This window comes from Pinus tabuliformis, chromosome 3_1, assembly GCF_031772625.1.
Source record: "Pinus tabuliformis cultivar Carrire ecotype Pingquan chromosome 3_1, CPIR1, whole genome shotgun sequence".
NCBI lineage: Eukaryota > Viridiplantae > Streptophyta > Pinopsida > Pinales > Pinaceae > Pinus > Pinus tabuliformis.
The window spans coordinates 155,063,049-155,075,477 of NC_142301.1; the positions used below are offsets into that span (position 1 = coordinate 155,063,049).

General features: G+C 33.3%; 1 protein-coding gene across 1 annotated transcript in view; it reads left to right on the forward strand.

Moving 5' to 3' along the window:
- LOC149186257 (serine carboxypeptidase-like 51) overlaps nt 1–12,429 on the forward strand; it is a 129,933-nt gene that overhangs the window by 34,940 nt on the left and 82,564 nt on the right. The window contains exons 4-8 of the mRNA XM_089409278.1: nt 8,305–8,384; nt 8,538–8,623; nt 9,101–9,208; nt 9,447–9,465; nt 9,613–9,834. Of these exons, the coding sequence (XP_089265404.1) occupies nt 8,305–8,384; nt 8,538–8,623; nt 9,101–9,208; nt 9,447–9,465; nt 9,613–9,834 (515 nt within the window). The remainder of the gene's footprint in view (nt 1–8,304; nt 8,385–8,537; nt 8,624–9,100; nt 9,209–9,446; nt 9,466–9,612; nt 9,835–12,429) is intronic.

Genomic DNA, 12,429 nt, shown 5'->3' on the forward strand with positions numbered 1-12,429 from the left:
TAACCTGTAACTTCAATAGAATTAAAATTTCACACTTGCATGCCCACTTTGGAGGTTTTTGTGAACAAGTTTGAAGATTGCATGGAGAAGAAATGTGATTGAAGGGCCTTTGGAAGTTGGACACTATAGAAATAGTCCCCTTATACCCATTCTTTTATGGACCAACCTAGGTCCATCTTAACATCTTTCAAGCGCCAAGAGAGATCAAATCTCTAGAGGTGCAAACCTCTTTTCTAAGTGCAAAACTTGAAGAAAGGTTTGCACCTCGAGAGATTTGATCCCTCGCGGAGGTTGATAGATCCAGAATTAAGATGGATCTAGGCTTGTTTAATTATTAATTTTATTTTTTCCATTTAATTTTTATTTCTATGTAATTTTGTTAAGTCAAAATGTTTTAATTAATATTTTATTATATATATATATATATATATTATGTAATTTGATTGGGTCAAAATATTTAGATAACATAATATAACAGGACATTACAACATCTCTTCCATACTGGGATGGAGAGTGTCTCTGCCCAAAAAATGTAATAAAATTAAATTAAAAAAAAATGCATATTTACAAAATATTTTGATTGTAAAATGAGAGGTGGCTTTTCACCATGTGGTATTGATGAGCCATGGTATGGTATGATTAATAGCATCCATGGTAAAGTGGGGTGAATATCCATGGTTAAAAATCTTGTTATATTGTAAGTATTATTTTGATTGTGAAATAAGAGATGGTTTTTGGGCATGTGGTATTGATGAGCCATCATATTGGCCCATGGTATGGTATGGTTAATAATATCCATGGTAAAGTGGGGGTGAATATCCATGGTTAAAAATATTGTTATATTTTAAGTATTAAGTTTTTATGTGCTTATTAATGAAATTTAAATATGGTTACAAAATTATTATTTTAATTCATATGGTAAAATGGATCTTAATTTATAGCTACTATTTATATCTGATATATTTTAATGTGATAGAGGTGTAGATATATCTCAAAAGTAATTATAATTTTTTTATTTTTAGATTTAATTGAAAGAATGTTATAAAATTAAATTCAAATAAACTATTTATAAAATATTTTGATTGCGAAATGAGAGATGGTTTATGGGCATATTTTATTAATGAGTCATGGTATTGTAACAAAGTCTCTTTACAAATTAATAATATCTATGGCAAACATATCGTTATATTGTAAGTTTATTGTAAGTATTAAAGTTTTTCCAAAGAAAAAAATCGAACTTTTTATTACCAGGATAAAAAGTTACAAGTATATGCCGCAGCATTCATTTTGCTCTATAATTTGGAGATCATAGAGCTCGCTGGAAGAGGAAACTAAGCCTCGTCCAGCTAGACATGTAGGGAAAACCACTGAACAGATACACGGCCTCCTCCTATGAGGAATGCTCGGACCAGTGCCCGTCCAGTTGGAGTGCTTAAAAAATAAATTAAACAAGAAATATGAGGAAAGACCGCAGCGATTACAAGAAGGAGAATTGAGCGAAATCATGACTTTCTCCCCTTTTTCTTCTCAACTTTTTGCCATTCTCCTTGGGATGGAATTATGGGAACAAGTTGAAGAGGATTATCTTCGTCGGGTCGAGGATTTTCCTTGTCTGAATCAGAGACTTATGGAGAGTGCTGCCTTCCATTGATTTCTAATGAATTTGTGTTCTTTCCCGATTGTGATTCCATAGGTTCTTGTGGGGCTGTCCTCTGAGTTTATGTTTGGTTTCTTTCATCCTGGACTGGTTCTTCCTCCTCATTATCTTCCTCCTCGTCTGATTCTGTATAAGAGAATTTCCATCCTTTTTGATGGTTACCTGTTTTCTTCTTCCTGCGGCTATTCTATTTGTATTCTGGACATGCATTTTGCAAATGTCCAGTTTGCTGACATATTCTGCACCTGAAAGCTGTATTTTCATAATCTAATGACTACAACCAGCTACAGTCTTTATATTTCAGTTTAATGTTTCCAGGTAATCCTTTAGTGAGGTCTACTTCCACACATATGCGTGCAAAAGTAAATATTTTTTCTTCAATTCTTTGTGTGTTCATTTTGATAAATTTGCCTATAGAGTTGCCTATACATGCAAGTATATTTTGGTCCCAGAAATGGATGGGAAGATTATGAAGGCATACCCATATAGGCATCCGAGATACAACATAAGTGTCGTCAAAATCCAGGAACCATGGAGTAGTAAAGAGGCTCGAAGAGCCCCAAAACCACGGTCCTTGCTGAAGCACAAACTCTTTGATTTCTGGCGACTAAAATTTTAATATGAAAAATTCTTTTTAACAGAGGTGGATCTCACAGTCCAAAGACCAATTTGTGAATATCCAATGAAACAGATCCAAGGGTTTGGGCCAAAACCCGTTAAATCAGCAAATGATGGCTTGCTTTTCATAGCTGTCACATACCTTCTCTGCTTCTGCTATATCGATTGTTAGTTCTGGTATTTGCTGTAGTTGTTCCAATATGTATGGACTTGGTTATGTTCCGGCCTACTTTGGGACTGTCGTAGGAGCTTTCCCACTTTGTAAAATATGCTTGTAGGACGTTCCTTCACTTCTATATTGCTAGTGCTGAGCTAGGTTGTGATTCGATTTGGATCCACTGCCTCCTTTTGTTGTTTTGCTGGTTGCTGCACCCCCTCGCAGTCTCATATTGAGAATGATAGTCGATCCTGGCTTGATGTTGTAATCCTTCAAGGTTCTATGATCCTGTAGCGATCTGCCCCTTGTTACTAGATTTTGCTCGCCTACCGGATAGCTAATCTGGTTAGCTATGTTATTTTTCAGATCTATTGCCCTATATGTGTCATGCGTCCAAATCAAGATTGTATTTCCCATGGGCGTTCTAACAAGGATTTGAAATCGATTGGGTTCTGTCCCGTCAGGGAGGTCTGTGTTGAATGCCAGGGTGGATCTCATCACAGCTACCCATCTATGCTTGTTGTTATATGCGCAGTAGCCCGGGTTGTGGGAACTTAACGCATCCCTGTTCCAGCAGCATTCCCCACCCTGAAGATCCAGGACCTTTGGATCTTGGCATCTCTTTCGATTATTGGCCAGATTGATTAGATCCAGGCCGGATCTGCAATGTTTGAGCCTGTCCATTGTAGGAGAGAGCAGATCTGCACCATGCAGCCCCCCTTCGTTGACTTCAACAACAGATCCAATGAGAAGGCCTGCAGGTCCAAACCCTGCCGCGTCCAGGGTTCCCTTCCTTCTTTCCCCCTTGCCGTTGCTTCGTGCAACCAGCTTCTCTACGCGTTTCTGGGAGTGTCTCGTCCTGGCCCCTTTTGCAGTTGGCATATGCGCTGCGTTATCATTGATTTTCCCCTGATTTGGTACCCCCCTTCCACCGTGGCCGAGATATACCGCAGATATTGCCTCATGCGAGATCGAGGTATTGTCCTGTGCATCGTGGTTCTGTTCCTGCTTCCCTGAGATGACCTTCTCGACTTCTTACAGGTTGTGGCGGAGGGTTGCAGGGGTGGCCATGGGAGCAGCGTCTCGATTCCTCTTTTTTATGACTATCAACTTCAACATTTAACGTTATGAAAACAAAGTTACATATTTTAAATCCAACTGTAAATGATAAGAGAGCTAAACTTCTCTGAAGATTCACACGCTGAACTTTACTCTTAAGTATTAAAGTTTTGATGTGCTTATTAATTAAATTTAAATATGGTTCCAGAATCATTATTTTATTTTATAAGGTAAAATGGAAACTTATTATTGCTAGTTATAAGTTATATATTTTAATGTTATATATATATATATATATTATGATTTTATTTTATCTAAAAAATTAATCATAATTGTATTAATAAAAACAAAATTACAATGCAACAAATTAAATTTTATTATTTTTATTACTTTTACCTTTTTACGGACACTACATATCCCCCATACTGGGCTCTATATTAATTCCATATTACTTTTAACCAACATGCAAATGTTTACCAATCCTTTATGTATTATAAATTGGATGTATTAATATAAATTAAAATATTAAGCCGACATGTGAAAATGTTTACAAACTTTCTTACATTACACTTGCATATCACTAATATACTAGGTTGTTGTAGAGCGCCTGTTGGCTCAATAAGAGTCACTTTTGTGACTTATTCCCCTAATTTTGGTACATGTGGCATAAATGCCCTTAACTTGTATTATATTAGATTATTTAATTGTTGAAGAGGGCCTCTTGCCCCTCCTTAAGCTAGAGTGGGCTATTTTAGTCTGGGAAATTCAGTTTTATTTAAAAGGAAGTCGAGCACGTCCTTACAGAGGTGCACTTTGTCTAATTTTTTCATGGTGGGATTTGGAGGAGAAATCTCTTAACAAGTATGAAATTTGTGAAAGTTTCTCTTGATTCTTTAGTTTTGCTATGGAGGAATAAGTAGAGTGATCTTTTGGAGGATTTGGTTGATATGGATGGTTCTCTTTGTTGATGTATTTTGGTATGATGAGAAGGCTTTGTTGATGTGGATAGACTTCTTTTCATGGATGATTATTGATGAACTTTGATGATATGAACTATTAAATGTGAGTTATCTTCTTTCAATATTGTCCTTTGTTGATGGAAAAAGGTTATCAATATTCACCATAGTTTTTCTAGTATTTTTATATCTTTATTCACCTTAGGCAAGATTTTCATCAAGTTCTTTTGAGATGACCTTGGTTAAGTCACTCCTTCATTTGTCTTTGAAAATTGCAAGCAACCTAGCCTAAGCCTCTAGGGTCCACTGATTAGTCTTCCCAAGTCCTTGAAGCTAAATTTGCTCCAAGCCTCTTTGAACCTCTCATCAACTCTTTTTTAGATGACCTTGGTTAAGTTTTCTCCCTTATCCCATCTTTGAAGATTGAAGGATGCTAGAGTTGGAGGTCTAAGGGACATGTTTGTCTCCCTTGGTTCCTTGGACCAACATCCATCTCCATTTATCTCTAATTGTATTGCACCTTAACTCCATATACCTCCCACAAAAATATAAGGCCATTCTAAGACATTGATCTTCTATCCTCCATCACCCTTTTTTCTTGTAAAATCATATAAACCATATTGTTAGGGTTTTACTCTCTTGGTGATTCCTAGGTTGCATGAGTTTGGGGATCTTTTCCTTTGAATTCAAGCCTTGATATTACCCTAAATCCCTAGCAACCATATCCACCCTAAACCCTAGTTATCATATCTATTAGTTGGTGGAAGTGCAAGTAAAATCCTTAGGGGGCTCTTAACTTCACTTGATTGTGCCATTTAATTCCTAATGTCTACTAGGAAGAATCCCCCCTTGAGTTGGAGGATAGTTAGACAAAAGGGAGAAGAGGGTTGGTGAGGTGAAAACGACCCCCTTTGAGGTGTAACGGAGCTCACACTTGAAATTTTGGACTTTATCTTGGGAAGTGCAAGAATTTGGTGTAACAAACCCCTATACTTAAAGTGTCATGGGTGTTTTGATTTTAAGTGTTGTGGATTCAGAGGTTACACAATGTGTGGTCAGTGCATGTGATTTATTAGCTCTAGGTTTTTGCCTACCTAGTAATTTATCAGGGCCTTCTTATCGAGGCTCAACTATTGATCATGGCCTTCTTACTAAGGATCAACTATATAAAAGTGGCCTATTTTCCATCAGTTGAAAACAATGAAGCATTATTTATGGGATAGTACATTTGTTGAGGCCAGTAGGGATAATGTTCGCTTAAAACATGGGACTATTCTTTAGGTAAGATTGCATGGGTATGTAATTTTGTTTGGTGACTCCAAATCCTTACTCGACATTTCAATTAATGGCATTTGACACTATTTATGAATTACATATGCATTTTTCCTTTGGAAAATTCGATGCAAACATGTTTTTTTGAAAATACAATTAATTCTTTGTTTTGATTTGTCACATGTGAAGAAAGGATGTACATATAGACTTCTAGAATAAGCATTTTTACTTATCAAAAATTCCAAATGGTTAGTCTTGTTTATATACTTACTCTATATATATATATATATATAACTCACTTTAAAGAAAAAGGAAATAAATATTATTGAATATATATATATATATTGTATAATAAATATTTGAAAGAAATAAAAAAATGATATTATATTTTAAATATTTTTAAAATAATAATATAATATTAATATTGTAAAAATATAAATGACAATAAATTAAAAAGAAGAGAATGGATGGATTAAACTTTATTTCTATTATCAATGAAATGTATAAAGTGATAATAGGAATGTAATAAAAACAATTTAAAAAAAGGGAGATGATAAAAAGAATATTATTAAGTTTGGAAAAATAAAATTTTATGATAAAAATTAATAAATTAAGAAAGGAAGGAAAATATTTAAAAATATCAAAAATATTAAAACTGAGTTTTGTGTTAACTCTGTATTAGTTTCTTTTAAAAAAAAACTATATTGAGAATTCAATTTTTGTTATTTTTTATTATTATTTAAATTTATTTATTTGTAAGATGGGTGGTTGAGGTTTTATTATAAGTTGTTTAATAACTTTCATTTCTATTAGTTACTAATTTTTTGTTTTAGTTTAATTTCATTTTTATTTAACTTATTTTTCTTTCTTTTCTTTTTTTCTCTTATTTCCATTTTCCTCAATTTAAAATGACTTATTACTATATTAAAAACATATTTTGATAAATCTATATATATATATATATATATATATATATATAAAATAAAGCATACATATATGGATATAAGTGTATATATATTAATATAAATAATATTAATTAATCATATTTCTTAATTTTTTGTGATAGCATTTAACAATAAAATATTTTATTGGTTGTTTTATTTTTGTGATGAACTATTTATGTTTTTATCATTTTTTAATTTAATTAAGCTATATTTACATTAACGAAGGTACTAGTTATTATGTAACCTTTATTTTTATAATTAACCTAATTAAATTTATTTTTATGTTATATTTTTTAAAATAATTAAAATTAAAAAAATCTATAATCATATCTAAAATCAAAATCTTTAAATTATTTTTCAATTTATAAAATTTCTTAACAACCAAATTATAGGAAAAAAATATTTTAAAAAAATAATAATAACATAACTACCGAATAAAAAATAACTAAATTAATAAATAATTATAATTATAATTATTATATTGAAATTGAAACTCTCATATAATTAGAAAAATATATATTGATGAAAAAATAGAATAACAAATAACTAATGTTTTGCTTATACTTCATAATCCAAAATTTCACACATCTCAAATGCCTTGCAATGTTGTATTTAATCTAAAGCCTTGAGATATTTGCACTTCAACAATGGCATGAAAATCAAGGATCTCGATAATTTTTAACGTTCACTGAGTTAGTGTGAAACTCAAAGATTTGTGATTGGCGTTGATTCACTTGATCGTGACAATCTCCTGCACATGAAGATTGGACTATTTATGACCCACTGTAATCGAACACAGAATTACACTTGATTGACAGTATTGTTTGCATAGGTGGATGACTTCAAGAGTTACAATACCAAAGAGGAGTTGGATATTAATATCATCTGTTAAATGACAGTTAACTGTAACATAAGTGGTATAAGTGGGACTATTTGTAAATCGATTTCAAATACCAAAACTCTAAAGGTCCGAGGTCCGATTCAGTAATTAACAACCTCAAAATTGGCCAAAGTGTGAATTAGTAATTAACAACATCAAAACTCAAAGTCTAAGTTAGTAATTAACAACATGAAAACTCCATAGATCCAAGTTAATAATTAACAACCTCAAAACTCCAGGGATCCAACCTCACTGATAGTTTTTATATCAATATAAATAATAAAAAAATTTACTGATGTAGTTTTTTGTTTTTTTTTCTAAAATTCATATTTGTTCCCATGTGATGGATTATGGATATCCTTTGAATCCGAATCTGTCTATCACTAGAGCCCCGCACTCGATCTACTCCCAGTAACTTCATAAATAGAAATCAACCGGATTTCTAGACACATAATTATGGCAAAATCACGTATGTTCATGGATTTTGCCTTTAAAGACGCTCTACAAGTCATATACAGCAAACACAACGACAGCTAACCTCATTGTTTGGTTACAGAACAGTGAGTCATATAGTCGGAATTGATATATAAAATGGTGGACTGCATGAGGCTCGGTACGAAATGAATTTTTGATTCAGAAAGATTAAAAAGGGAATCTGTGAACAACTTCAAAGACCATCAGTAATATAAGGCATAATCAGACATGGTTGGCTGGAATAGAACTGCATGGTTTTTTGTCATAGTTGTGTTGTTTTCCATCAGATATTCAGCCTTTGCAAAAGATAGCAGAAGTGGAACATCAGATGGATCCGAAGAATGGGGTTATATTGAAGTCAGGCCAAGTAAATACATATATTAATTATTTCCTGTATTGTCAATGATGTGATGACAGAATATATTTTCTCTTTTTGTTTTTTCTAATAATAAGATCATTTATGAGAAGTTTGGCCCAAAACTGAAATTTTGTTTCAAATTGTTACGTATATATTCTGCAGAGGCCCACATTTTTTGGTGGCTTTACCGCAGTCCAGGACGTAGAACAGATTCATGGCCCCTTATTCTATGGTTGCAGGGCGGACCGGTAATGTTATTATGAGATCTCTATGTTTGTTTGCTTGCTTTTTGATGTCCTCTAAGATGCTCTTGGTCTATAAGGCCTCTTCTCTTAGAATTTGCAAGTAAACTTAATAAGAATGTTGTTTTCTGGTCATCACTGCATAAAAGATATTTCACTTAGTGAACTCTTCACTGATTATCAGATCACAAGGCAGTAGAATCAAAGCAATGTTGCTGTCTCTGATTAATAAGGATGTTTTTTTAACGATCTCTTTTTTGTATGTGAACATCTCAGTTGTGAAATTTCCTAGTTGATTCTGGTTTTTGTGGGAGAAATATCTTAGAGAGAAATAAGATTGCAAATGTCTTTTGTATTTATTTCTAATGGATTCATTTGCTATTATCTATATTCTAAATATCAGTATAAAAGTAGAGAACCATGTCTTGTGAATAAGCTCTGCACTCGTCTAGATTCTAAAATGAAGATTTGTACGTTTTGCAGGGGGCTTCAGGTGTTGGTATTGGAAATTTTGAGGAAATTGGACCACTGGACACAGACTTGAGACCTCGGAATTCAACTTGGTTGCAGAAAGCACATCTCTTATTTGTGGTAATTTTATACATTTCATAATTGGTCATGCAGTAGGAAAACCATGGAGCCTAAATGAGTAGCGTAGAATTGGAGAGAAGGCTCTTCGTATGCGTGACAGCATTTTATTTTCCATTAGCCTAAATAATCTAATGATTGTCAATTTGGGCATTGTATATTTAAACCTTCAGCTACTGAAAACTCATTCCCCTCTGCTGCTGTGATTTTTGCATACAATGATAAATACAATGGTGTGCAGGACAGCCCTGTTGGTACAGGTATTAGAAGCTTGCTCAATGGTTTAATTCACCTTCCAATTTCAAAAGCAATTGAGAAAACTACATAAATATAAGAATGAAATACAAGCATTGGAACTATGTGATTCATTTAATCTTGATGGTCAATTGCTACCTCCTTTTCTGCAGGTTTTAGCTATGTAGAAAATCGCAGATTGGCAGTTACATCAGACGGAGAAGCAGCAAAAGACTTGTTAACTTTTCTGAAAAGATTTTTGGAGACAAATAGGGATGTACAAAACAACCCTCTTTTCATTGTTGGTGAATCATATGGCGGAAAGCACGCAACCATTCTAGGACTTTATTTGAGCAAGGCAATCTCTTCCGGTTCTATTAAACTTAATTTTGGAGGTACATCTATATCCATATCCATTTTTTTAATGATAATAATAACAACAATTTAATCTAATTTTAAGGTAACTGTCTAGCTAGATGTCAAATAATTTTTTTAACCAAAAATTAGGTGGAGCTTAATACTTACAATCCATTAGCAGTAACTTGTGACTTGGAAAGGGGCCAAGACATCGTACAGAGTGGGAATGCCTACCCCTCGAGCCATATTGCATTGGGTTTATGTTAATTTATCAACATGTACAGATTCTACCCACATTTGGTTTTGAATCTGTGACCTTTCTTACGAGGAGCACATGCTCTTGAGTCTTAACCATTAGGCCCACTCAAGCTGTACAAGCTAGATGCCAAATATCGATGCATAAGATCACCATTGTTTGTGGAAAATAAACCCTTCCGTGCAGGTATTTTACTACTTGGTTTATAGAGATGTACATACCTTGTCCCCTCCAGATTTGAACATATAACCTTCAAGGATGAAACACATACACATCCCCTCCAGATTTGAAACTATAACCTCCAAGGATGAAACACGTGCTCCTTATAAAGATGAGGATCAAAGGAAGAACACTGCCACAATAATCCCTTCTGCCAATATGTGATCTGTAGATAAAAATTATTAACCAGTCGTTTTTTTCTCAATGTTCATTGCTTCTATCAACTGTATGAGTACATTTGAAAATCATCTATTTGTTTAATCTTTCATTCAGTATTCGTAGGCATATTTTAGTTAAAAATTACTCGGTCTATCTTATGTGAAACAACTCCTCTTCCTCTGTCGCTAAGCAGAATACCAAATTCTGACCAACATCAGTACTCATTTTTTCCTAGACAATCCATAATTAGCAGGTGTTTTCTTTATACAGATTACATCCACATACTACAATCTTCAAAAACTATTGGAATTATGGCTTATTTTACTTTATGTCTTAGACTTCATATTGCATTAAGGCTGCGTGTGTGTAGCTTCAAAATACAAATGTAATCTGCTAGCTGAATCTTATTTATTGCATGTTTGTTCACCAACCTTAAGCACATTACGGGAACAAGTAATGGATAAAGTTGCTTGGACCAATTTTATCTCTCTTCATTCTCAGTAGGTGATGTGATGCACCAGCAGCTGTGAGGTTCCTTGCCTTCTTCTGAGGATGAACTTGCTTCCTCTGCAAGCTTCAATATTTTGCAACACAGATTTATTCACTATGTCAAGAAGTAGATTCATAGAACCAGCAAAATTATAGCAATCGAAGGCAGAGGCAACAGAAAAATCTAATATTCTATGAGATATTAGATACTGATTCATAATTCTAAGGAAAACTACAAAAATAAACCCCAGTAATTGTCAACACACTCCATACTCTTCCCTTATTAATATTATACATCCTTCAACATATCATGGAACTATTTTTTATGCCAAAAGAATAACTCTCAATCCCTTTAAATAAGAACCTAATCCATACATCATTATGGATATCCTTAACTGTAACATATTATCATCATTACCTAAACTTTCCTTACATCTTTTATATATATATAGATATACCAAAAACATATCCTTAATAATAGCTAAACTTCACGCACTTGCATCAAGTAGTGGAAATCCTATAACCTAAGCTTATCCAATTGCCTTACTGGAAAATATTCAGTTTTGGTTACATTGTTGTGATTGACTTTGGCTATCCAATTGCCTTGCTGGAACATATTCAGTTTCGGTTAAATTGTTGTGATTAACTTAGGCTTGGCCTTTAGAAGACAAGGATGTCCGGATGTTCATTTGCACCAGCCTAGCTTCCCTACTATTTCTATTCAGCTTCATTGAAGTTGTTGACAGTTTATATTGTTTTATCATTTACATTAAATTTATAATATGTTAACGCCAATGGCAATTTCTTAAATGGGACCAAATGAGATTCTTAGGTAACGAAAAATATTTACTTAGGAGTAGGTTCAAAAGTGTCCATTCTTACAAGCCCTTAAAACATTTACGTAAAGGATTTTCGTGCGTAGATCAGAAACTGAAGCATTGTGCTATTTGCAGTCCAGTGTTTCATTAATTACTTTTCCACACAACCGTTTCATGTTCACTTGTCTTTGATTATTGCTTGTTGGTTACAAATCCTTTAAATCTATTGTAGATATCCCTTTGCTTTTTCTCAACCGTTCTTATCAAATTTAAACCAAGGCATCCTATCTCACTCTATCTATCTTCATATTTATCTATAATTATATATAGATGCTCTTATGATCCATATTATTATGGGCAGGTCAGAAGTGCTCAATGGATTCGAGTCAAACAGTTAATCAGTTAATGTGCTAATCTTCTATGTGGTTAATTACTCGCAATGATTGACTTCAAAGAGAACAATCTATATAACTAAGCATCCATACACACATACTGAAAACTCCATGAAATACACAAAACATTTCAACAAGAGAACCCTCTTAGGGGAAAAATCCAGATCTTATTTATGGGTTGCAGGACATATGGCAACATTTACAATTTTATCACCCTTCCTATGAGCCTATCATCTATCTCTATCATTGATTGCATGCAAAGAACCAAAAACTCCAATTTGACTGAACTATTTGCTTAAT